General features: G+C 41.0%; 2 protein-coding genes and 1 long non-coding RNA gene across 9 annotated transcripts in view; 2 read left to right on the top strand and 1 right to left on the bottom strand.

The window, feature by feature from the left end:
- DGKH (diacylglycerol kinase eta) overlaps positions 1 to 14242 on the top strand; it is a 203198-nt gene extending 188956 nt beyond the window's left edge. The window contains exon 30 of the mRNA XM_082701356.1: positions 13559 to 14242. Coding sequence (XP_082557482.1) covers positions 13559 to 13590 — 32 coding nt within the window. The 3' untranslated portion in view covers positions 13591 to 14242. The remainder of the gene's footprint in view (positions 1 to 13558) is intronic.
- Positions 1 to 27850, bottom strand: part of LOC309849105 — a 278100-nt gene that overhangs the window by 7403 nt on the left and 242847 nt on the right. The gene's annotated exons all lie outside the window — the stretch shown is intronic.
- Positions 20218 to 27850, top strand: part of AKAP11 (A-kinase anchoring protein 11) — a 50182-nt gene continuing 42549 nt past the window's right edge. For 3 of the 7 annotated variants that reach the window (XM_082701347.1, XM_082701343.1, XM_082701342.1), the window contains exon 1: positions 20928 to 21073. The gene's annotated coding sequence lies outside the window, so the exon portion shown is untranslated. Of the gene's footprint in view, positions 20634 to 20927; positions 21074 to 27850 lie in introns of those variants that run through there. The other 4 variants (XM_082701348.1, XM_082701344.1, XM_082701345.1 and 1 more) reach the window with 3 other exon arrangements.

Below are 27850 nucleotides of genomic sequence, written 5' to 3'. Positions count from 1 at the left end.
ATATTTATTGCATACTATTTTAAAGATGTTTTATGTGTTTTCACCTTTGGAATATATTGTTACAGTTACTTATACAGATAATTTGGGTGGCTTTGTTAATGTAGCTAGTAATTTTTATGACTACTAAGTGACCAGTTTTCCGTGCCTTTTATTGTGGGATGCATGATTATGTATTTATTGTACGGAAGTCACTGATGTGTGTATTTTTGTACTTTGCTGAGAGTAATGGTTGATCTCGATGTACATGATGATGAGAGATGCCTTTCCCAAAGGGCACTGCCTTGAGATAGTCCTTCTCAAATAAAAAAAAGAATGCATTTGGAAAATGTGTGAAGCCTACTTTTTTGTGGCAGGAAACCTTAGTTTTTTAATTACACTTTTTATTTTGAGATCATTGTAGATTCACATACAGTTGTATGAAAAAAATACAGAGAGGGATCGTGTGTCCCTTTTACACATTTCCTCCCCATGATAACATCCAGCAAACTGAGAGCACAATATCACAACCAGGATGTTGACATTGACAGAGTCCAGATGCTGGACAGTTCTCTCACTCCAAAGCCACACCAGGATCCTTTGGGTTGCCCTTTATAGCCACACCCACTTCCCTTCTGCCTTTGTCCTCTCCTTAACCCTAGCAACCACTCATCTCTCTCCATTTCTGTAATTTTGTCATTTCATTTTGTATTAGTGGAATCATACAGTATTTGACTTTTTTTTTTCTACTCAGCCTAATTCCCTGGAGATGAGTCCGAATTATTGCATGGAACAATAGTATGGTTCTTTTGTTGCTGCATAATACCCATGTGGTGGGGGAATTCTTAATGGTAAAACCTAATTTAATTTACCCTTATAGCAAATGAGTCCTTGATGTTCACCAATAAGCCCTTGTTAACCAAATGGATGGCAGGTGCTGTCTCCAGTAGTAAGGATCTATGACCAGCCCTTTGAGATTGCTGTCTCGTGAGGAAAAAAGATTATTGGAACAGAGTGATGTGCACTGGTAAAAGAAAAATACATCACCAAGTGTGTGGGGAGCACGGAGGAAGGGAATGTGTAATAGAGGCTTTGGGGCACCTTCCTGAATAGGGGACATTGAGTTGGATTTTAAAGCTGTTAGCGAAATATGTGTGTAAGAAAGGCAGAGGTAACAACGCAAGGGACAGCAAAATGGGATGGCAGGTCCAGCTTGGTGTTGCTGAAGCATGAAGGGAGAGCAGCAAGAGACAAGATGGAACTTGAGCAGTGATTTGGATTTGAGACCTGGACAGATCAGTGGCCTCTGTGGGGTAGGATTGACCTGCCAAGGGCTGAAGACGGAGATCAGCTTGAGGCTGTAGATAAGGTCTAGACAAGAGATGGTGAGGGTCTTCTCTAGGGTGGTTTGAGTGGAGCTGGAAAGGAGGGAACAGATCTGACAAATACTAATGCGTAAATGGCCTGCACAGGCAGACTGGCTGTGGATGAAGGAGGAAGAAGGAAGGAACCCAGGTTTCTACCAACTAGAAGGGAAAACAGCAAGGTCAAATTCAGATTCAGACTTCATGGGTTTGAGATGACTGGAGGATGTCTATTAAGATCTATGACAATATTAGAGAGTGGTGTGGGAAGGAAATAGAGATCTGGGAGCCCTTGTCAGGTGGGTTGAAGCCATTAGAGAAGATGAAAGTGTCCTTAAAGATACTCAGGAAGTCAGAACAAAGACCTGTGGTGTGGGACTCAGACCTCTGAGGAGGGAGCGAGATCCATCAGATGTGCCTCTCGAAGATGGGTTTGGTGGGACTGGCCCTGGGAGTTCCAGAAGAAGAAACTGGAGAATAGGACCAGCCGCCTCTGCCAGGGAGACGGGTGGTGTCCAGGACACATCAGCAGCAACGGGGAGTAAAACAAGAAAAGTGAGTCCTTCCTCCTGCCTTCTGTTGCCCTCTTGTGCCCCCAATGGCAGAATGGGTGGGAAATAAGCTGACAGATGTGGAGTGCCATTTGTACTGTGGATCCGGAAACCCAGCGTCCCAGGGCGAAACATCGAAGGGTGTACTTGGAGCCAAGACCTACCAGTCCAGTAAGTGGCCTCTAAAGCTGGTGAAGCACTCTTCTCTAAGGACAACACTGGGGCACCGGAGGCGGGGCTCAGCAGTTTAAGCATCTGCCTTCAGCTCAGGTCATGGTCCTGGGGTCCTGGAGTGGAGCCCTGCATGGGGCTTCCTGTTCGGTGAGGTGTCTGCTTCTCCTTCTTCCTCTGCCCGTCCACCTGCTCGTGCTCTCCCTCTCACTCTCTTTCAAATAAATTAATAAAATCTTTAAAAAAAAAAATACTCATCACTTTCAGTGAAAAGTGGGGCAAGAAGCTGAAAGATTCTTAGTTTGAAAAAAAATTCAAAATAAATAAATCTTAAAAAAAAAAAAGAAAAACTAAATTCAGGGATAGGGAGTGGGGGTAGATGTAGGAATATAAGAGCTTGTATGTAAGAACTGTCTTCAAATCTTTGAAGGACTCTCCAGAAAGACTGGGTTTGCACTCGTCCTAAGTAAGAGAAGGAAGATTGACAAGAAAAATGCCACATCTAGAGATGCGCTGAACTGTCTCAAGGAATGTGTTCCCTTCTGAGAGAAGAGTTCAAACACAGGCTGCAGGAATGTAAACTCCACTTGGGAAGATAATTTGTTCATCAGTGTGACCCAGTGCATGGAACAGTACTCAGCACATGGTGTGTGCACAGTATCTATTTGTTGACTAGGTCATAAGTAATTCAGACAACAGATCAGAAGACCAGAACATCTCAGGGTCCCTTTCAATCTTGCAACTGCTTATACATAAAGGAAAAATATGCAGGGTCCTAACCAAATTAGGAAACAAAGGAAGCTCTGCAAAAGCTTGTCATCTAGCATTCGGTTTCAGAGCAACCGAAATTTTATGCATCTCCATGGTGACCTGAGGCACAGCTTGATTCTGAAGGGCTTTCTGAATCATCGTATTAAATTACTTTCACTTTAAAATGCAAATTATATTTCACTTTACACTAACTCTTTTTAAAGAAGTAATGTGTTATATAACTATCCTTCTTGATTAATCAGAAAGCCCCTTTCCTAATCTTGGCAGCCAGTGGTTCATAGGCCGTCTTAGTCCCTTTGGGGCTGCTATAACAATGCACGGATTTTGAACAACAGACATTTATTTCTTACTGTTCTTGAGGTCAGAAGTCCCAGGATTGGGACAGGGCACTGTAAAATTCGGCTTCTGGTAAAAACCCACTTTCTGGCCAGAAATGACCATCTTCTGTGTCCTCACTTGGCAGGAAGGTCCAGTGACCTCTCTGGTGTCTCCTAATCCCATTCCCATGACCTAGTCACCTCCCAAAGTCCCCACTGCCTAATACATTGGGGGTTAGGATTTCCACCAACATTCAGACCATAGCATAGTGCTAGCAAATTAGAATTTTCACCAGGAAATCTAAACACAGATTATTATTATTATTATTATTATTATTATTATATATAATATTAGTATAATATAATAATATGTCTTATTATTATTCATTATTAATTTTAGAAATCAGAGTTGTCCCAGTAGTCCAAGAAGTTGAATCTCACCTTTCCTTCCCTTGCCCTGGCCCCAGTGTGTGTCTCCCTTGGTCCCTGTGCCCCCCGTGGTGCATTCGCAAAATGTGACCACCAGTGCTATGGTTGGTAATGTTCAGGAGCTAGTCTTATGGTGGGGATGGGAGTGCCAACCACAAAAATGAGAGGCGGCAGATAAAAAAGAGTAGCATCCTAGCCCCGTATGGTATCTCTTAGTTTGAGGGACTACATTTACTCCTCATAACAACCCCATAAATTTAGTATTCACCCCATTTCAACGTCTTCACATGCTGCACACAACTTCATTGGTTCTCCTTCTAGCAATGAATGACATTTTGGACAAATATGGATATTGAGCACAACCCTTCCTTAAAGGAGTGACACTGATTTGCCAAGTAGGAAGCGGTCCCAAGAAGCATAGTGAGTAAGAAAAGCACGTTTGCTGCAAATCTCCTGTCCCGCCCAGACCTCCCTCCCACCCACATTCATGTTGCACAAGCACGATGGAAACTGAAAGTCCACAAATGAAAGGAACCTCAGATAATACAATTTAAATTTTTCAGAATTTTTGGGCTGCTACCCACAGTAAGAAATACATATTCCCCATTATACATCAATATATGTAAACATACACACATACAAACATATGTATATACCTTAGTAGATTTACTATAACAGCACTTATTTACCTGCAATGTATTTTAATATATTTTTTTAAGATTTTATTTATTTATTTGACAGAGATCACAAGTAAGCAGAGAAGCAGGCAGAGAGAGAGGAAGGGAAGCAGGCCCCCTGCTGAGCAGAGAGCCCGATGCGGGACTTGATCCCAGGACCCTGGGATCATGACTTGAGCCGAAGGCAGTGGCCCAACCCACTGAGCCACCCAGGCGCCCTTTTAATATATTTTTTTTAAATACTGATTGCTACCTGTTGAAATGATGTTGGAGCTCATTAATGAGAGGGTAAGCAAACTTTTTCTGTAAAGGGTCACACTAAGTAGTTTTGACTTCATGAGCCATATGGCCTCTCTGTCAGGTGCACTCAAATCTGCCTCTGTAGGGGGAAAGCAGAGATGGTTAGCACAGCTGTGTTCCAATAAAATGTTCTTTACAGAAACAGTAGCCCAACCCCTGCTCTAACAGAGCCGAGCCCACAGTTCCAAAAATGCAGCACTAGTTCAACAACATCCAATGCTCAGCTGACTGCTTGAGAATCATCTGGAAAGCATGTTAAACAATGTCCAGGACCTACCCCTGTCCTACAGACCTACAGTCTGAGGAGTCAGGGTATCCCTCTGATCACCCTCCCTCGCAGACTCTTACCTGCGGCCAGGTTGGGAATCACTGAGCTGATCCAACCTCTCTGTTCACCATCTAACAAAAATAAAGGCAAGCTTGAAAGGCCAAGTTCTGGGCTCCAAGCAAATTGCCAACGAGTTTCAAGAACCCAGGCCTTATGAAACGGGGACTCACCATGTGCAGTTAAGTTGGAAATTAATAAGAAATCTGAAACAGGACATGAAATTTATCTCTTATAATTTGTTCAATACATATGCCTGCAGAAATTCAACCACACTGATAACCAATTAGAGTCAGAAACCAATGCCCCTTAAACTGATAAGAATATTAGACATCTCAGGGGCTCCTGGGTGGCTCAGTGGGTTAAAGCCTCTGCCTTTGGCTTGGGTCACGATCCCAGGTCCTGTGACAGAGCCCTGCGTCGGGCTCTCTGCACAGCAGGGAGCCCGCTTCCCCTCTCTCTCTGCGCCTGCCTCTCTGCCTACTTGTGATCTCTGTCTGTCAAATAAATAAATAAAATCTTGGGGAAAAAAAAGAATATTAGACATCTCAAGGCTCCTCTAAAAGTTTGTTCAGCCCAAAGGCATAAATGACTAAAAGCTCATTACTCCACGATGACAATTTTTCAACCAATAAGAAACACTAATATGTAACACTCGAATTAGCCTAATTATAATTTGATGAGCTATGCAATTTCAACTTGAAATCAAATTACTAAAGCACATCAGCTGAGTTGAAAGTGATTATAGCATGTTGGCAATATGTTTTACTTTTTTTTGGCCTGAAGTAATTTTTAAATTTAAAAGTAAAATTCAGTTTCAATTTTCATCAGGATAAATTATCTTGACATACACTTACCATGTGGACTTAAATATACTGAAACAATATGAGTAAAAACAAAATGAGTATAAATAAGCACAAGCAAAAATTTAAAGTTAAATGCTAAGATTAGTGAATTAATTCACTGTAGACTCTGTGAACCCTGACCTATATTCATATTTATAGCTGCTTCTGTTTGTTCTGCAATCTCTGATAACTTTAATTACAGAGTATTTTAGTTATTAACTAAAGTCTTGTCTTTCTGCTGTATACTGAGTATGAATGAAAGGAAAGCTTCCAAACCCTCCCTTCCTTTGCTGGGGGTTTTTTCATCCTTTTCCATTCCATTCTTTCCTGTCTGCACATACAATACACACACACACACAAACTATACTCTAAATTACATCCTTACTCTCCTACCTACCTCTACTACCAACACCACGTCTTCTCTACCTGTCAAGCTCCTGTTTATCCGTCAAGTCTCAGCTTAAAAAATCTCCCAATGGAACCTTCTAAAATCTGCCAAGACCAACTTAGACATTCTGGTCTCTGTTCCTATTACATTTTGTTCCTATTGCATACCTTGACAAGAGACATCATATTGCATCATAATTATTAATGCAGCTCTCTTCCCTCTAAATTATCTGTTTCTTAAGAACAAGAGAATATATATTATTCATCTAGTCTCCATTGCATTGCCCAAAGCTTGGCTCCTACCTGGTCTTCAAAAAACGTCTGTTGGATGAGTGAAGAGAGGATCTTACTCGCAATATTTTGTTAAAAAACACTTATGTCTATATATTTTTTAAGATTTTATTTATTTGGCAGAGAGAGACACACAGAGAGGGAACACAAGCGGGGGAGAGCGAGAGGAAGAAGCAGCCTTCCCACTGAGTAGGGAGCCCAATGTGCGCCTCGATCCCAGGACCCTGGGATCATGACCTGAGCCAAAGGCAGCCACTTAATGACTGAGCCACCCAGGTGCCTGTCTTATGTCTATGTTCTTAACTGACGTTTCACTGTCCTTGTTTAGTTTAGGATTCAGTTTAACAGTAACTCATGAGTTGAAGGAGTATTTCCTCTTTTCTATTCTGTGAAGGAATTTGTATAAGAGCAGAGTTGTCTGTTCTTTGAATGTATGAAGGAATTATCTATAAAGCTGTCTAGGCACAGCTTTATTACTTCCTCCTATTTTGGGGGAGGGGTTTGTTCGGTTTTCATTTTCTGACTTCTTGGGTTTGATGCTTAGTATATCTTCTTTATTTTTAATAAAATCATGTAAAATTATCAGTTTTCCTCTAAGTACTACTTTAGCTACATTCCACACAGAATTTTTCTTCCCTCCCTCCTCTCCTCCTCCTCCTCCTTCTTTTCTTCTTCTTCTTCTTCTTCTAAAAAGGGGATCTTGTATGGGTTTAAGATGATCATCTATTTGTCTAGAAATCCAGGGGATAAGTTCAATCACATCAGGGAAGTCAGTGTGCTGGAACTCAGGACAGGATTCCGACCCACATTAGGAAACAGAGGCAAAATCCCATTCAGACCACCAACCCAGCATGGTAGAAATGACAGAGCTGGAGTTCAGCGGAGAAATCCTGTGCATGCTCAGACTAGAGAGCAAATGCCCCAAACAGTCGACTTGCAATTGCATACTAATTCCATGTGATAAGCCTTCCAGTGGGCAGAGGTCCATGTCCTGCTCAGGATTGAATGGGCAAGACTGGGCTTGCTGGAGAAGGTCTCATGCATCCCACAACTTTGATTTATTTATTTATTTATTTATTTATAAGATTTTTATTTATTTGACAGAGATCACAAGCAGGCAGAGAGGCAGGCAGAGAGAGAGGAAGGGAAGCCGGCTCCCTGCTGAACAGAGAGCCCCACATGGGGCTCAATCCTAGGACCCTGGGATCATGACCTGAGCCTAAGGCAGGGGCTTTAACCCACTGAGCCACCCAGGCTCCCCTCCCACAACTTTTAATGCATAGTTTCATTATTACCCAATTTCAAGCATTTAATAGTTTGCTTTAGGATCTTTTTTATTTGATTCACAAGATTTTGTAAGTGTTTTAAAGGCAGCTTTCTACCCTGGAGGTGGTGTAGTCATACATAACACATGGGATGGATTCATTTTTGATTCACTCTTACAGTGATTCACTCCTACATTCTCCCTGCCCCACCCCCGTAAGCCAAAAATGCCTTTTGGCATTTAGCTTAATGGAGGAGTGAGGATTTCCTATTAGACTCCCTACCTGGGGTGGGTTCAAGTTTGACTGTCTTGCTCCAAGATCCATATGCGCCATGAAAATAACAGCTCAGTTTAGCCATTTTGGCAAATGGCCTCAAATAAAATCTGATTCAATGGCAGGCTTAACTCTCTAGGTTCTTGCCTTCATTTTATTTCTTTTTTCTTGCCTTCATTTAAATTTTATGCAGAACTTTCAGTTATTTACAAAGGGAAGGTTGAACCAAATCTGCACTACCCAACACTGTGGCCACTAGCTATGTGTAGCTATAGAACACTTGAAATGGGGCTCGTCTGAATTTAGATATACACATCAGATTTTGCAACTTAATACAAAAAATAATGAAAATCTCTCAATAATAGTTCTTACTTTAGTTAAATATTGAAATGATAATACTTTGATTATGTTGGGTTAAAGAAAATATATTATGGAGTTAATTTTGCAGGTTCCTCCCGACTCTAAATATTGTTACCACAAAATTTTAAAATTATGTACATAGCTTGCATTACATTTCTTCAAACTGTTGTTGAATGAAAGAATAAGCAAGTTGCTAAATATGCCACATGATACCATTTATCTAAAAATTTCAAACACTCAAATAGTTTGTATTGTTTATAGATTCAGACATATATAGCAAAAGTATAAAAACATTAATGATAATGACATGCATCAGTTTCAGGATGGTGGCTTCCTATGGAGAGAAAGGAAGAAGAAAAGATAGTGAGAATAAAGCTTTAGATGGAACATTTTGCTTCTTCAAATACAATCTGTTATATTATTTCAGTTTGCTTTAAATGTTTCACAGGTTAAAACTAGCATTCACTTTGTGATTCCATGTTCTCTCTGCAAAACAACCCTGAGCGAGGCTTTAGGATATATCCTTACTTCAAAACTTCTTCTTTTTTTTTTTTTTTTTTTAAAGATTTTATTTATTTATTTTACAGAGAGAAATCACAAGTAGATGGAGAGGCAGGCAGAGAGAGAGAGAGAGAGGGAAGCAGGCTCCCTGCTGAGCAGAGAGCCCGATGCGGGGCTCGATCCCAGGACCCTGAGATCATGACCTGAGCTGAAGGCAGCGGCTTAACCCACTGAGCCACCCAGGCGCCCCACTTCAAAACTTCTTTAGGACACACAAAATATCCTAGTTTTGACTCCGATCTTATGCCCCAAGTCTAATAACTTAGTTTCCTTATTCATAGGTTGTAATTCTTCTCATTTGATTGAACTTGAGGTCCGTGGTAACTGAGGTATTAACAGGGGATTAGAGGCCTCCCTTGTTTTGACCATTTTTCTTCCCCAACTCATGTCCCACTCTTACACCCATATGGCTAGAGGCCATTTCACTTCTTGATATACTTTCTTAGTGCTTGCCAGTTGTCAGCCTGGATTGTTGAGTGTCTCTTGAGCCTAGATTCCCCAATGTTGTATTCTGTCTGCCTTTGGATCACCTCTTATACTTGGTATTGGATTTTTTTGACACCTGCTGCATTCATGAACTATTTTTTGGATATGAAATTCTGAGCTCCAGGCTGGATTTCCTCCCAGCTCTGTAGCCTAAAACCTGTCCCAACCTAGTGGATGAGTATAATAGAGAGCCCCACTAAGAGTGATGAAATTTTACAGCTCTCAGCACTTGCTAAGCTTTCAGACTTCCTTCCTAACCTGTGTCAGACTGATCAAATTAAACACTCGAGATCCAGACCCTCAAAATAGAAGCTCATTTATTAGAACACAGCTGTCTCTCTTTACTTTCCCTTACTCCTCAGCTTAGAGATAAAAGTGCTCCTTAGAAATACAACCCTCTGACCAGGGCATCATGAGTCCTTTAAACGTGCACCAAGGCATATTCCCAGACTACTTGCCTTGTGAAATACAACATCTGTAAGCAATGCTTTGCCTTAGGTCTCCTGAATAGTTCTGCCTTGGAACAGCTTGGCTCTTCTGCTGAGGATTCCTCTCTGAGTCTACTTAGATGGGCTTCTTGCTTCTTCCTAGGACTCATCATTCATTGTCCTTTTAGAGACGTCTACAGCTCATATTCGATTTAGCTTCTTTAGCAAATGGACCACACCCAACCTGAAGCCCCATTATCTTCAAATCTATGGACTCTGATCCCAGACCCTCACTGCTATTTTGTGCTCATTCCTCAGGCAGGCAAATGAGAAGAGAGAATTAAAAGATAGAGCTGAGCAACAGAGATGTGATTGTGGCCAGATTCTGTCACAGACAGGAAAAAGCAAAAAGTCCTTGCCTGCCTTCAAGGGGGCACAGCTGTCAAATCAGTTGTATAGAAGCCAAAGTGATAGGTGAAGGAGGAGCCAGGCAGAGTCAGCCTAGAGAAAAGTATCCTATGAAGGTTTCCTGCCACATGGTATTTCAAGAATTCTCAGGGGGTGTCAGATCCTTGGAGACAGAAGGTGAGGCCACCTCCTTTAAGGGGACTGACCTTTTCTAGGGGCCAGATGGTGATAGAAATCCCAGCGTTACAGGTCTCTGCCTCATCTCTGCAGGGTGGTGGCCATGGTCTCCAGATGGCAGGCGGAGATGAGGTGACAGCCTCTTTTGCTCTTATTTCATTTTTTAAAGTACTGTTGCTGGTTTTTTTTCCCAGTGCATCCATGAATTTAGTATGACATGAACTATATATTTCTAAATATCCTTTGTTAGTATGAAGGGTAGGAGCTGAATTGGGCAAAATGGAGAGGCTAATGAATTTGAGAGCTGTAGAATCTGAGAGCATTTGAAAGCTAGAGTTCTAGGTCACCAATATGATAGCTATAATGCTGAGACGGTAAAAAGGGTGCTCCGCAGCTCAGTGAAAGTCTTCAGAGAGAGAAGTTATAAAGATGTGATTGAGACTAGTAGCAGACAGTAGGGATGTCCTGGGCTCCACTGCTGACATATCCTTTTGAGGTCACTATGGCTTCCTTGAGAAAGCCTGTCAGCTATCCTTTGTGGCTTAGAATTTCTCCACATATTCTACAACCACAAACACTAATGAAGAGAAGAAAGCTCAAGAAGTTCCTTAGTTAGAAAATATAGCTCATGCACATTTGGTATTCTGAGATAACAGTGGATGACATGAGTTAGATGGTGGAAAGGAGAAACAACCAGTTGGTTATCTTGGTAGTGGGGAGAGTGGGGCTGAAGATAATAGCTTTAGGGTTTGGCTGATTATTTCTGTCCAGTTAGCCATCTGGGTAGTATCCTGGCCCTGGCCCATTTTGACCTGGCCAGGTAAAGAAGAGACTCTGTCTATGGCAGGATATAAATGTCATTATAATTTATTTTCTAAACATATTTTTGATAAAGAGGTGCTAACAATAGGTAAAAACTGTGAGTGTACCAGGATTGTGTGTGATTGTACCAGATAAAAATAGGATATAAAGCTGCCCTGAATATAAATACAGGGGAGTCTCCAGACCAGATTAATCTTGTTGATGCCTTTGTGGAGGCAAAAGATGACCAACACGAGTATCCCAGTGGCTTCTGGCATAGGTGGAAGTGAGCCAGCCACTTGTTGGAACCGCCATGAAGTTGGTTTAATATTACTGAAAGGCAGGGAGCTTAGTGAGGAAATCCATTATGAAAGTGGCCCAGGGGAACTGAATGCTTGGCAGGGGCACAGGGAGCCTTTGGCTTCTCCCAGCAGGTATTTGTTCTTGCGTATAGTTGTACATCATAACATTCCATCACTTTCAATTTTGACCTGCAGTCATCAAGTCATGAGTCAAGGAATGGTGCACCTGGGTGGCTCAGTCGGTTGAACTTCTGACTCTTGATTTCAGCTTAGGTCTTGGGTTGTAAGATTAAGCCCCATGTGGGGCTCTGTGCTCAGTGTGGAGTCTGCTTGGGATTCTCTTTCACCCTCTGCCTCTTCCTCCACCCATGCTCGCTCGCTTGCGCACTCTCTCTCTCAATATAAAATAAATAAATAAATCTTAAAAAAAATAAGTCACGAGTCAAGGAAAAAAATAGACCCTTAAGTTGGCCGAAGTGAACAAGTGAACAGAGGACAAAATTCATGGTAATCTTCTATGACATGCAAGTGATTTGAGAGAAACTTCTCTTTGAGGGCAAGAGGAAGTTCTACCTGGCCTTTTCATATGCTACTTGCCATTTCTGGATGAGGGAAAAGAAGTCCAATACAAACTGGAACAGAGGATGGAACATTGTGGTGTCACAAAACCCTGTTCCCAAGGGAGATGGTGAATCAGATTATTGAAAACAAAGAGAGGACACATTTGCCATGTCCTGGCAGGAGGGACTGATGGATTCTGTACAGTATCTAAGAAACAAGTGTTATTTCTGGAGAAAGAGTTGTCTCTTTGCAAAATGGCATTGTCCAGTCACATTTTAATGAGAGGATGTTCTAGCAGAAAACAGCATTGACTTTACTGAGACCAGGTAAAATGCAAGCACTTTAGTGTATCTGGTGTGGAGAGGTAATAATGATTAAGAATCACATAGGATGAGGTGCCTGGCTGGCTCAGTTGGAAGAGCATGCAACTCTTGATCTTGAGGTCATGAGTTTGAGTTCCACATTTGATATAGAGATTACTAAATAATAATAATAATAATAATAGTAATAAACTTTTTAAAAATTGGTAACACAATGGACATTTCAGCAGCCTTCAACTGAGGACTTCAGTTCCTCCTGGAACTTAGTTGAGAATTCTTAAAATTACATAAAGAGTACAGCAGAAGAAGAACTGTTCATGATAATTTTAAAAGTTATGAAAAAAGGCAGGCAAATATTAAAGTCTGAATGGCACAGGATTTGAAACCAAAACCCAAGCAGCACCTCTGTTTCCCGTAAAAGAATGACATTTCCTCAAGCCAGACACAAAGATTCATCAGACTTTATTTTATGGCACACCTATTTTCATCAGGAGTTTATATGGCAATTTCAAAATAGCTACTGAGCAGCTAAAAGAGAGAGAGAAAATTATAGCCCATTAAACTGTTAAATAGAAGTTCTGTAGGAATCTTGTTACACCTATTATACTCTGTCTATAGGTGTGATGTTTCAAGATAACAAGATCTTTGTAAGAATCTTATTACAGCAACTGATAAGGATAGCAACCTGTATCATCAAATGTGAGATAAGGACACACTTTCACAAGAAGAATTTTAAAATCAATTTAGAGGTAGGAGTAGAATATGAAAAAGAGATTAGGACCTTAAATATTTGGGCTCTCAAAGGGTGTTTTAAAAATAAATTGTATAGATGCTAAGAAATTTGATACCCACTGTTCAAAAAGATAACCTTTTTCATTTTAAGCCAATGCTGATTATTTCCCCCTTGGATACTTGAACCCAAATTCACATCCTTTCCTCTGGAAGAACAAAAGCCTAAGATGTTCTTTGTAGCCTTTCAACTGGAGTTTATTCTATCCCTGTGAGTTTTCCCTTCTCCTGGTGAAATCCACACAGGTTCAGTTTAACCTATTCGTATTTTCTAGTCCCCTCCCTCTGGTCACATTTCAGATGGTGAATGCAGATGTGGACTGAACAAGCTTAAGGAGGGCTACCTCTTTTGTTCTCTCTTGTTCTGCAAGCATCCTGGCTTTCATGTGGCCTAAGGTTGCACTTCTTGCTGTGTTTTGGCAGCCACATACTACAGAGAAAGGAGATCGTCCTAACCATGAAATGACGTAGGCCAGTGAAGCAGAAACCAGAGGTAGTCAGCTACGTGAGAGCTCAAGAGGACTGGCTCCGAGGAAACCAACTCTGTCCTGCACAAGGTTGCCTGCTGACATCACAAGTTCCATTGTGGGGAATGGGAGCCAATTTGTTCCAGGATGTTCCAATTTGTATCCCAGGAAATATACATATAAATACAAATAAGAATCAACATTAGCATGGGGCTACACTATACCTCTCTAACATAGTTTAAGGGCTTAAAACATCAAGTAGAAGACGGATTCCCTAAAGCCCAGGAAGGATTCAAGGTATCTTGAAAGTTCTGCTACTTTACAGCCTAGATTCTTATCACAGCGTTTAATGCTTCCTGACCCATAGTAGGCATGCAATATTTATGCTCCGCATGAGTTGAGTATTACCTACTTTTAAAGATCTAATCACAGGACATTGCTGTTGAATTTCATGTGAGTTAACTAATAGACATTCTTATCTGCATGTTAATGTTTCATTTGAAAAGCAAAGCAGCCAGACAATGAGGAATGAGAGACCTTGGAACAGCTTGTTCTAGGATCTTTGTTATCTTGTCATAAGTTTAAGACAATATTCAAAGTACTTCCCTTGCCTTTTGGATACCTAAACCAGGGGAAGTTATCTAATATCTTTTTTTAAGTAGTAAGCATGTATGCCATAGGCTTACACGAAAAAGAAGTGTATTTCACCTTTGCAAAGACATTTCTCTGAAGTTGTGTATAATATTTTTTTGTCAATTAAAGCAGTTACAATTTACTTATATTAAAGGCTTTTGAAATGTTCAATTACATTTCTGCTTCTTTGAATTAGAAATGTCTGCAACATAAGTTTGTTTGTTTTTTTAAAAATTTATTTAAGTGATCTCTACACCCAATATAGGGCTTGAACTCAGGACTTCTGGGTCATGAGTGAAAGAGTCACAACTCCTCCAACTACAGGTCACAGGCACCCTATAACATAAGCTTTTTTATAAAACTTTGTGCTTCTTCTTATTTTTTTTTTTTGTTTTGTTTTTTAGATTTTATTTATTTATTTGACACAAAGAGACAATAAGAGAGGGAATACAAGCAGGGGGAGTGGGAGAAGAAGATTCCCCACTGTGCAGGGAACCCAACACAGGGCTCGATCCTAGGACCCTCAAATCATGACCTGAGCTGAAGGCAGATACTTAATGACTGAGCCATCCAGGCGCCTGTGCTTCTATTTTATAACTAACTCTGTACCAACAATTTGAAGTCAGTAGGACAGTGATATCATTAGGACTCTTTTGTGAAGTAATTACATTTATGCATGATTGTTTCTGAATTTCAGACAATAATATATTACATTTTCTTAAAATACAGCACATCTGTATTTTACTTATTGGAAGTTAAGTCAGTAATTTTAGCTATGACTATGATGATTTAAATCAGAAGACTTGTTCTATTTGAGCATGAATTTGAACAGCATTCAAATTTATTTTGCTAATTCAGAAGTCTTTAATTTGGAGTGGCACTTCTGAATTATCATCTGTACTATTTGCTAATAACTATAGTTGTGATTTTAGAAGTCACTGGGCATTTAATGAAGACCTGCGATATATGAAACCATCACTTCATATCATGTTATAATGGTTGAGATATGCTTCTGTCCTTCAAGAGATTCACTACAAAAGAATTTGGTAAAGTATGTTAGGAAGTTAGGAAGAATATCAGACCCCACTATAATATACATACTTTTAAGACAAAGGCATGATGAGATAACTTATCTTTTACATTTAAGAAGCATTTTTACATGATTAAATGACTAATGAAATTATAACGTCCACATTTTTCCACTTTCAGAATGTTTTACATTAGCTTATTAAATAATGTAAGCATCCTCCAAAAAAGGTGGTCTGCCCCATTATCTTTTCCTGTATTGCCCCTCGTTCTGCAGCAGGAGTGTGTATGGATTTATCATCACAAAAGAAAAAACCAAAATCCAAAAACTGAGCATTGTGACAAAAAGACTCCACTTCCCTCTCTTACAAGAACTGCCAGCTGGGGCCATCACTCAGGCAGGAAACAGGAATTCAGCGAGTGGGCCAAAGGGAGACTCAAGTTTTCCAACAGGAAGCGACATGGAATCTGCTTCTGGCTGTCAGAGATTGCTTGTGTAAAGCTCCTGGGGAAAGATGATGCCTGCCTTTGTAGTCGAAAGGTCATTAGGGGGGATTAAGCCGAAAGGCTAGCTTTGTGTAGCATGCTTAGTTCCACTGATAGGTAGAACCAGACAACCAGCTAATTTTAGTCTGAACTATGGCATTTAGTGCTCCAACATGATCTAGAACAAATCATTCAAACTTGCTGTTCAAACAGAACATTCATAATTCTTTCATGGGTATATAACCCAAGTGTCTTGGCTCCATTAGACTATGTAAACAAATGAAAGTAACATTTCTATTAAATAGCAAAATTACTTTGGAGGAGACACTACCAACTTGATTACTAGAAATTAGCTCACTAAAATGTTCCCTGGGGACATGTGAGATGTTCCCCAGCACAGTTTTAGGTGCACTTAGACAGAGCCTGTGTTCTCTGACTTGTCACACTGGTGCCTTGGCTCCCTAGTACACCACTGTTTTTTCTCTCTCCACACACCCTTCTGTAGAGAGCACGGGCTCCTACACCATCCCAGGCATAGAACAGGCCTGCCATTAAACCCCCTTGCCACAGAGCAGATTTGATTTATAAGATTTATCAAGACTTTACTGAAGATTCCTAAGGTTAGAAAATGATTAAAGGAAACAATTTAGGTGATATAAAGAAACTTTCTTTCCCACTTCATTAAGTGGACCGTCTCCAGAGCTGCAAAGTGGGGCAGAAATCAGGAAGCTTTTCTAGAATGACGGGAAACAAACAAACAAACAAACAAGGACAAGAACAAGAAAAATAGAAAATATCTTACTGGCTGGGGCCACATAGTCAACTTTGTTCGGAGCTGAGAAAGAACAAAGAAATAAGGATAGAGCCCAGAGTTGGCTTCGTCTGGGGGCTTGGCTGACCAGAAATATTGTCATTTTGGTCTTGTGGAACATTTACATAGACAGGAAAGTTATTTAAGTTTTGGTTTGCCGAGGTGGTACCCTGGGCATGAGCAGTGCCATCTTGGGCCTAGAAATTTATTTGAACTGCTTAGCAAGGGAGAGAAAAATAGAACATGAAGTAAGCTATGAGGATACCTCCCTTCCTCTTTTCTTTTTTTCCTTTCCTTCCCTTCCTCCTTCCTCCCTTTCTTCTTTCCTTCCTTCCAATGAACAGCTATTAAGTAACTAATAACACTATGTGCCAGGCATGTGGAAGTAAAAACAGATGTGGTTCCTGCTCGTGGATTCTATGAGGGAAAAGAATAGGGAAAGACCAAATAATCAATCAAATAAAGATCATTATAAGCTGATAAATGCATTGAAGAAAAAGTAGAGTCCAGATGGGGAAGAGCTTACCTAGTCTGGGGATTTAGGACAAGAGTTCTTAAGGAAAAGAGAATACAGCTGAATGCTGAAGGAGACACTGGCATCCAGAGGCTCAAGGGGTAGACAGAGGAAGACACTGATGCTGAAGGAAAACCTCCTGGAAAGGCTCCAAAGCAGAGAGGGTCTGGCCCTATTTTGAGAAAGTGAAAGAAAGACTTTCTGAGAGGGAGAACTAATAGCAGAATAGAGTAATGTAGATCACAGCTGGAATCATAAGACACCACCGAAGTTTTTTAAACAGGAGTGACACTGTCAGATAGGAGCTTCCCAAGAAGAAATGCCAGCCCTGTGGGGAGAGAGCACGTACTTCAAATAGCAGGCACGAAAGACAAAGCTAGGAGCGAAGTAACTGTGCTGGGAAAGGAAATATGGATTTTGTAAACTAGATAAATTTTATTTTCAAGTATTAAAAAAGAATGATCAACATCCCCACAAAGCTTGTATACAAATGCTCAAAGCAGCATTATTCATAATAGCCAAAAAATGGAAACAATCCACAGGTCTATTAATGGATAAAAGGATAAATAAAATGCACTTTACCTATACAATGGCATCATCATTTGGCAATAAGAAGAAATGAAATACTGACATAAGCTATATGCATGACCCTTGAAAACATTATGCTAAGTGAATGGAGACACCAATGACTACATATTGTGTAATTCCATATATATGAAATGTCCAGAATAAGCAAATGTATAGACATAAAGTAGATTAGTGGTTGCTCAGGGCTGGGTGTGAGGTGGGGGATTGACTGCTAATAGGTATGGAGTTCCTTTTAGGGGAAACAAAACTATTCTAAAATTAAATTTTTGTGATGATTGCACAACTCCAGGAATATACCAAAACATATTGAATTGCCCACTTTAAAAAGGGTGAATTATATGGTATGTGGATTATATCTCAATAAAGCTGTTAAAACAGAAAGTAATTTTAAAGAGAATCCAGGCACTAGGGACATCTGTAGAAATGCATCTCAATCCTAAATTTCTCTTGCTTCATATTCATTGTACTCCAAATAATTGTAGTTACAAAAGACACCACAATGACTGTCTTGCTAGGGTGAGTTGGGAGGATTTATGGCTCTATTAATACATGTTAGAATGATAGAACTGAGCCCATTGTTCATCTAAATTAGCAGTACCAAGCAGCTGTTTCGGTTAATCATTATGAGGACTGCAAACAGAACTGAAAAGAGCACTCCCATTTTTTTCAGCATTTAAAAAAAAGGTCTTAATTTGCTAAAATAATGCCTTTTCTCTTTTTAGCATTTTTCCTTTTGAAAAGTAACCCCAAAATGTTTCTTGAAATCTTATTTTCATTAGAATTAAAATGTTAGCTTAACTTTAAAATGTTACCTCCGATCCTTGAATTATTTTCTATTTCTTCAATCTCGATGGGGAATATGTGAACCATTATTTATTAAATACTACTTAGATTCAAAATAGCTACAGGGAATATGAGGTTGAGCAGGTGGCAATGCTTCCGTTTTCACACTCTGAAAGGGCCAAGGTTTCTTAGGGAAGCATTCCTGGTATCTGTATTAACCAGTCTCATAGTTCCTCAGGTGGTGTGTACGTGTGTGTGTGTGTGTGTGTGTGTGTGTGTGCAAGCACAGTCACATCCAATTTCATTTGGCTTGTGCTGCTGACTCTCAGATTTTACAAAAATTTCATTTCCCTTTCCAGCTTCCGTCTTACTGGTGCCTGCATGCCAAAGTGTAATTCAAGCTTAACCACTCCATGTGTAGGCTAGTTAAATTGTCTTGTTTTATGTATGAAGAATCTGACACTCAGGAATGATAAGGAACCTTGATTTGGTTGCTTTACCAGTTAATGAGAGGTCTTCCAGTTGGAATTTGTCCCCTGATTTCTGTTTCTTGTAGGAAGACATTTTCAGTTTTCTAGCCTTCAACCTCTGTCTTTTAAAATTTTATACTTAGAAATAAATATCTGCACTGAACATCACTTTATGTTGTTGTTTTTTTTTTCTTTCTCTAGAACCAACTTTGGGAATAGACAAAAGAGGTGGTTATCTGAGTGGTGTATGTGGAGGGAAAAAAAATCAAAGGTGACTTTCCTTTTGGGAAATTCATTCTCCCAAGTAACAAAAAAATTTCCATTTATCTCTCTTATTGTAATTAAATAGCAGTACCTGAAGATGTATTCAGATGTTTTTAACAAAAGGGAGCAAACATCACCAGGGCTCTGACCTAATGGATTCTAGAAAAGCAATGTCAAGGTCATTGGAAATTAAGCCTTTCAGGATTTTGGCTCTCTTGGACTACAAGTCTTAATCTCCTTGCTTCCTCTGTGACCTTCTTAAAATCAATTTTCTGCAGGGGAGAGCTTTAAACACAAAAGGGTAAAGCGTAGATGTCTCTTCCCTCTTCAGAATTTTCCGAAGATTTCCCCTGTATTTAAATTCCCAACTATTACTTTCTTAGCTTACAAAGTCTTGCAGGCTGTGGCCCATGTTTGTTTTCTTCTCCAGGTTTGTTTCTTCTTAACTGTCTCATATTTTCCCCTTCCAAGCCAATTTAAGGCCTCTGACTTAGCGGTTTCCTTTGCCTGGGATGCCCTTCCCTCTGAGGTTTGCAAGCCTGTTATGCAAATCACTCCCTAAGTGTCTCCCCCAAAGTTCCGCCCCTCAAGTAGCCACCCAATCACAATCACTATCGCATCATTTACTGTATTTTCCTTGCATTGAGCTTGACGCCAACAAACATTTCTTCTTTCACCCCTCCTCCCCATAAGCACTCTAGAACCTAGACTCACTTGTCATCATCACTGCTCAATCGACGGCCTGGAGTAGTGTCTAACATTTGTAGCAGCTCAACAAAAATTTGTTGAATGAAGACGTGAACGTAAGAATGCACCCGTTGTTCCCTGCCCCCCTCCCCCCCAAACAGTACAAAACTCATAATGAGGATAAACTTCAAAAGGTCTTTCTCATCTATCGGGTATTTCCACCCTTGACTAGATGTCCGTAGGGAGACTGTACACCTTGACTGGGTTAGGCCTTACGATTCTAAATGTAAATAATCACATACTAGCTTATCGTCTGGGGCTTGGTTTCTCCATGACCAATACTTTACTTCCTGATTGCAATACCGCGTGAATTGGTAAGGGTGAGCACTAGGGCCCGGAGATCCCTTGATGCTAATTGTTGAGGTTTGGATGGGGCGGTCGGCCTGGTGCGCTGTGAGTGGTCCTCCCTAGAGATGCTGGGGAGAAGGGGCGGAGCTACCCCAAAGGATGAGCCTTCCTTGGGCGGTCAGATCTGACGGGACTGCCGCTTTGGAAAGAGCCCTGGCAGTCGGAAGACAGCAAAGCTAGCCTGTGGCGAAGAAGCCCAGCAGACCCCAGGCGGTAAGACCAAGGGGTCCAAAGAAAGAAAGGAAGTAGGGCCTGAAACCAAACCTGCCAGGCCAGCCAACGCTTGGGTATTTTGCCAGAGGAAAGGGTTAAACCGTTTCCAAGGTAACGGATCAGGAAGCGCGCAAGACGTTCGCCGCAGGTTCGTAGGTCAGCCAGGCGTTTAAAGCTCCCACGGCTGAGCAGATTCTGGCCAATAGAGAGGCCGGCTGCCAGTCACGTGACGCGCGGGGCCGATCCGCTAGCTGCCCCAGAGCACGTGGGAAGGTTTTTCCTGCTCCTTTCATTTTTTAAAAGCCCACCCACTTTTGCGCGGGCTTGGTCACAGAGTTCTTCTCGCGAGAGGTGCCGCAACTTCTCGCGAGAGTGAGTGGGAGGCGTGGGGGACTAGGTGGTGTTGCTGACTGGAACTGCGGCGGCGGAAGCCGGGGGTGGGCAGTCCGGGGGCGGGCCGCGGGGAGGGGAGGGGGGGGAGGGCCGGGGGCCGGTGCGGGAGGGGGCGCCCGCCTGCTCAGCGGCTCGCGCGACTGGTCGTTGCGGGCCGGTGATATGCCTGTGAGCTGCGGAGCCTGCGGCCCCCAGGTGAGGCGGCTGCGGATCCGCCCGCAGCGTAAGCCGCGCGTTGGCCGGGGTGGCGGCGTGGTGCGGGGCCGCGGTCGGTGGAGCGGTCCGTCCCCTGGTGCCCCAGCCTCTCCGCCGGCCCGCAGTCCCTGCTCTGATTTCGGGGCTGCCCAGAGCTGCGCCTTGGCTCGGGGGTGGGAGGAGGGCGGCAGGAGCTGGACGGTGGAAGGAAGCCCGCAGCACCGGGCCTGGGGGGAGGGGGTGCCCTCGGGCTCGAGACGGGTCCCTTGGGGTCCAGAGTGTGGTGGCGGAGTTGCGGCCCCTTTGAATGACAAGCTCAGTTCCCATCCCCAGGACGGTCTTCAGAGCCGGGTATCTTCGGTGCGTCGCGGAGCGTGTGCTTAGTTTGTGTTGGTGGTGCGCGCACCTGAGCTTATGCCGGAGGAGGACGTTGCACTTTGTCCCCGAGCAGCATCCTTCGCTGTCAGAACCCCAGAGCCGTGCGCAACCCAAATCTTGAGACAGAAACGGAAGGCGTCAAGCAGCTCCTCGGAATGTTGGTGTTTGGATTTGCTGGCACATTTTCTCTGGGGCTGTTTGTTGTTAATGGTTAAATGCTGGCCATCCATATTCTGAATGGATTGGGTATACTTTTATCATACCAGGCACCTACTCTGCTTTGCACGAAAATAGTGGATGTGACCAAAGTATTAAACACGTTCGTAAAATGGCAATGGTAGTGGAGTCTAAACCATGGCAGTGGTATAGCTTGGTAGCAATTCTGCTTTCCGTCTCTTCCAAAATCTTACTAAACTGGGGGTGGTTTAGGCTTAAGATGTTAAGAAAATTTCAGGCCAAGAAATACAGTTGACACGTACCTAATGGCTTTAGTGCAAATCAGAGTTAAAAATTCTAGTTCTCTTTTCAGCCTTGTAATTATTCAGTCCCTTGCAAAACATGTAAGGTTTCCTTGGCTTCTTCCCACCGTGTGAGGGATGTTATAGTTATATTGACTGACACTGATTTTGGCATGTCTGGAAATACTCAGAAAATACAGAGTACTCAAAATATAAAGTGCTCAGTAATGCAAGGATTGTTTTAATGTCTTGTTTGTGATTTTAGAGTAATTGGCAACACAGTTCCTGGCATGAATAGTGTCAGTTAAAATAGTGCATTTTAATGAACCCTTTTAAACATCTGGTTACCTTTTTTGAGTAGTACCATGGTTTTTCTTACTTTCTTGTGTTCCTTCTGGCAGAAATACCCAGGGTTGACAGTGAATTTCACTGTTAGTTGTGGCTGTGAGTAGCAGAGCAATTTATGAGAGATCAAAGAATTTAAGGTAGTCAGAACAAATGGATTCCCAGGCTGAATTGGTAACTAGTGATTAGTGGATGTACCCCGATAACTGCAGTATTTCTAAGGGCCTAGAAGTATACTTCTAGGCAAGTGATATTTCTGAGTTGTTGAGGATAGGGGACTTGCCGAAGACCCTGAACCCACAGTAAGAGCTTCTTTAGTTTCTAAATTCTAGGATAAATCTAGAATCTTAAATAAGTAAATAAATAAATAAATCCTCCTTTACCTTTAGAGGCTAGTAGAAGGATAGTACATTAAAAAAATTTTTTTTAATTCCAGAAATTTACTATCTTGTAAAAGAAATCAAGCCAGATGTTACACTATAGGTCATTTTTAGGGAAATTTCCACTTATTTAAATAGGCAGTGGAGTTCTGTTACATTCTTGAAGAAAATGTGGAAAACTTAAGGAATATCTTTTTGAGAATGGGCAAAAGAGACTGGTCTAGATTTCAAAAGTTCCCTACCATTCCATCTTGGCAAACTGATTTTAAGGGAGAGCAAAATAGAATTTTTTGCTAGTCTTTATAGCCTTTTGGTAAGGATTTCAAGCTTTTAGCATGTAGATATTTGTAGGTTTTGTCTTGCTTTAGAAAAATAATCGAAGGGGGGGTGCCTCACTGGCTCAGTTGGTGGAGCATATGACTCTTGATTTTGGGATTGTAAGTTTGAGCCCCACATTGGGTGTAGAAATTCCTTAAAAATAAAATCTTTAAACAAGAAAAGTAATGAGGTAGTTTTAAGTAGGATAATTATTTAGCTAAGCTGAATGTATTCTTTTTCTGTTAGGTGGCCTGCACTTTAGTAATAACGTCAACCACTTGGAGAGAGGAAAGGTGGGACAGGTCAGGAAAAGAGCTACACTTAGTTTGGGCTTGACTTAAGGGTGTATCAACTGGTAAGGTAGGGAAAGGAAAGAAAAATACTCTATCAGTTTCGAAACAGACCAAAAGGATCTGAATGTCTTTATTCTGCTGCTCATATTTGCATATACAACGTCATTTTATTGTTAAATACTTACCAAATAGAGTAAAGGTGGTTGAAGTGTATAGAGGCTGAACAGGTTAAAAGGTGAAAAGTTAACATTTTTGGATTATTCTGAGAATGTTTCATGAGAAAAAAATTAAGTGGCGTGGTCGTCTGGAATAGATGGGATGTAACTTGAATGAAAATGAGGCAAAATATAGAGTTTGGGCTTTGGAGTAAGGCAGACTACTACTTAATATAGATGAGCCTCCATTTCCTCACCCCTGATGGTGAAGAGTCAAATACCTTAAAGTTATTTTGAAGCACATAGTTGCTGCTTATTCAGTCTTTTTCCTTTGACCTCTTTTAATGGCTTTAATTATTTGGCTGCAAGAGTCAGAAATCCATTTGAATGAACTTAGTTAAAAAAAAGCATTTGTCATAACAGTCGGAGGACTGCCTCTGAAGTCCATTGCATGAAGTCCAGCTCAGGATCCTGGGAACTAGAAAAATCTCTAGGCAGTTAGTTACTGTTCCAGTTTTTCTCTGGGAGCCCATGGTCTTGTCTCTGCTACTCTGGACTCTATCTGTTCCAATTTCTTTTAAATTGGCTCTCTTTAAAGCTCTTGGTTCCTACTTCCCTCTGACTTCGGTTTGCATGAAACTTTGCTTTGCTGTGGTGGCAGCTCACTTTGTGTTTGCAGCATGCTTCTCAACAGGTGTCTCCATATCTTCATTCTGAATTTCTGAAAAGATAGTCCTGTGGCCCAGGTATCAACTTGTGTGGTCCCTGTGGCTGAGGATGGAGGAAGATGGGAATGGGAAAATGGATGAGAAAGAGGTGTAGGTGTGCCTCAGTTTGTACTTTTCTTTTAAGATTAAAAAGAAGTTATTTATTTGAGAGAGAAAGCAGAGTGAGTGAGAGAACGCCAGTGGGGTGCAAGGACAGAGGGAGAAGCCGACTCCCTGCTTAGCAGGGAGCCCAGCATCTTGACCTGAGCGGAAGGTAGACACTTAACCTCTTAACCGACTGAGCCACCCAGGTGCCCCCAGTTTGTACTTTTTTAGACTGGGAACTTACTGCAAGTTCCTAACAGAGGGGACAGACAGGGAGGAAATGTACTTTGTACTCTGGTGTACTTTAACATCCTGCCGTTTGAGTCCCCCCCCCCCCCAGTACTACACTGAACGTGCTTTCGATAATGATCTCCTTCAAGACAGAATCTTCTAGGTTTGTAAGTTAAGGTGAATTATGTAAGCATTTTGTGCCTCAGTCTATATGTAAGATGGGTGTAACAACACCAACTTCTGTTGTGAGAAATGTGAATTCTGGGGGTGCCTGGGTGGCTCAGTGGGTTAAGCCTCTGTCTTCAACTCAGGTCATGATCTTAGGGTCCTGGGATTGAGCCCCGCATCATGCTCTGCTCAGCGGGGAGCCTGCTTCCTCCTACCCCTCTGCCTGCTTCTCTGCCTACTTGTGATGTCTCTCTCTCTCTCAAATAAATTAAAAAAAAATCTTAAAAAAAAACGTGAATTCTGTTTAACAGCAATTAAGCAGTGCGTGACTGGCACAGTGTAATGATGTGGTGTTACTTCTACTGACTGTGTCCTGTGATTGAGATTCCTGCAGCATTCAGAGATGGAAGAATATCATCTCTACCCTTAGGAGTTTGGGAGTTTAATACTGACCATTCCAGACATAAAACTATTTCTTGTTTCCAGTGATACTAAATCTTTTAATCTCTACTTCTCCTGCTTTTCCAGCTGCCCTATATTTGTGGTATTTGCTTACCTGCCCAGCAACCCTTTATGGTTGTCTTCTTACATTTTCTTGATCTTCTATTCTTTCCTAGTCTGTAGGATCAGCGTTCAAGTTCTGTATGTATAGATGGTTCCTAGAATAACAACTGTAGCTCTGACCACATCCAACTAAATGTATGTATTTTAGGTGCCTTTTGATACTACATTAACATAAAACGCTATCTTCAATTACCCTGTAATTGGCAAAGGCTCCACTTTTCTTCCAGCTCCCCAAGCTTGAAACCTCAAAATTATCTTTCACACTCTTCTTTCTTTTTTATGCTTTATATATCCCATCAGTTAATAGGTTTTGCATAGGCTTTTAGGAATGCCTCATAGCTACCAAGCACTGGACCACTGGCAAAGCAGACCCATTCACTCGTTCCTGCTGCTGGCAGAGTAGGGTAGAGCTTTATTACTATTTGCAGGAGCTACTTAAATGTCTTTTCAACAGTATATTCTTTGATTCATAATGTCGTAGATGCCACTGATAAAGAGATGTTTTCCTGGGTTAAAATTCTGAACATATTTTTTGTTAAAATAATCTTGTACTTGGGGATTTTATAGAAGATTAACAATATTACTTAAACTTCTAAGCCATGTATTCACTTTGAAAAGCACAGCCTGAAGATTTTAGGGTTTTTTATTTTTTTTTAAAGCTGTATTTATTGTTGATATATATGAAACTAGAGAAGCAAGGATCTTAATAGGTAATCATTTAGGTCATAAACAAATTAGTCTTTTTTTATGATTGATTATTGTTTTGAGAGAAAACTAATAACTGATAGCTGTGGTATTTTTAGATTTTATGTCAAATGGCAAGTCTCTTCCTAAGGAAGAAGCAAACATTTGAATTCCTGCTGTATCAATTCCTGCTTTATCAGGTCCTGTTTGTACATATATTATGTAATTGCATTCTTATAGCAGTCTGTGAAGATGAGCCTTAGCTTCCTGATTTTGCAGAAACGGGAGATAGCATCACCTTTGTGCCACTGTTTTCCTATGAGGTATTATTCTGGTTTTGTTTTGTTTTTTTTTCAATGGTTGCTCTAGGGTTTATGAGATAACTTTAACTTATAAATATCATTTTTTTGTATACTGTAGGAACAGCATTTTTTAAAACTCTAGCCCACCACATTGTGTGCTTTATTTTGTCATGCCTTTTAGTTGTGTATGTTGTAAACCCCATTATATGCTGTTATTATTTTGGTTTAAATAGTTATTTTTTAAATAGATAAATAAGGAGAAAATATTTTTATAAAATATCTTTTGTATTACCCTCATATTTACCCTTTCAAGCATTCTAAATTCCTTGTTTAGGTTCAGACATCCATCTGGTGTTGTTTTTCTCTTGCCTATTATTCTAGTGGTGGTTGGCTGGTGATGAATTCTCACAGCTTTTTTCATTTAAATAAACTTATTTTTCTTTGATTTTTGAAAGATATTTTCATTGGGTATAGATATCTCAGATGACACTTTTTAAAAAAAATTTACTTATTTGAGAGAGAGAGAAAGAGAACACATGTACGAGCGAGGGGAGGGATAGAAGGAGAGGGAGAGAGAAAGCCTCAAGCAGACTCCCTGCTGAGCACAGAGCCCTACGTGGGGCTCTATCCCAGGACCCTAGATGAAATCTAACCCATGACTTGAGCCGAAATCAAGAGCAGGACACTCAACTGACTGAGCCACCCAGACACCCCATTAAGTTGACACTTTTTTGAGCTGTTGCTCAATTATTTATGGCCCAGCATAGTTTCTGCCAAGAAGTCTGTTGTCTTTCTTTGTTCCTTTGTATGTGATGTCTACTTTTCTCTCTTGTTTCTTTTAAGATTTTTCTGTCACTAGTTTGCAGAAGCTGTGTTATGATGTACCTTGGTGTGGTTTTCTTTTTGTTTACTTTTCTTAGGGTTTGTTGATGTCCCTTGCATCTGTCAGTTTACGGTTTTCATCAACTTCTGGAAATTCTGAGCCATTTTGTTTTCATGCAGTGCTCCTCTCCCCCTCATTTTTGGGGATTCCAATTACTTTTCACAATCACTGAGGCTGCTTTGTTTGTGGGTTTCTTCTCTCTGTGCTTCATTCTGGATAGCTTCTATTGTCACATCTTTAAGTTCACATTCTCTTGCTGCTGTCTAATCTGCTGTTGATTGTACCCAGTATGTATTTTATTTTAGATTTATTTTTATCTCTAGAAGTTTGGTCTGGCCCTCATATTTTCTGTTTCTCTCCTTATGACTGTGTTTTCTTCTTGCTTGAGTATACGGAACATATTTGTAATATAGTTTTAACATCTTTTCTGTTCATTCCATCATCTTTGTCATTTCTGGATCTGTACTTAATGATGTTTTTCTTCCTGGTTATGGGTCATATTTTTCTCCTCCACCGGTAATTTTTGGCTGTGTGCTAGCCATTGAGTTTTATGCTGTTGCTTGCTTGATTTTGTTGAATTTTTTTTTTAAGAGTGTTGCACAGTAGGGGTTCATAGGTTATTTGGAACCTGTTGGATTGTGTTGAGGATTGCCTTTAAGCTTTGTTAGGGTGACTACAGAACAGCCTCTGGTGTAGTGCTATGGAGGCCATCCTTTGCCTGACATATTACAAGGTTTTTCCCACTCAGGTTGGTGGAAGTGCAGATTATTCCGAGCCCTGTCTGGCTCCAGGTATTGTTTGGTCTG

This window comes from Mustela nivalis (assembly GCF_964662115.1).
Source record: "Mustela nivalis genome assembly, chromosome: 15".
NCBI lineage: Eukaryota > Metazoa > Chordata > Mammalia > Carnivora > Mustelidae > Mustela > Mustela nivalis.
This window is presented reverse-complemented; position numbering and strand designations above follow the sequence as displayed.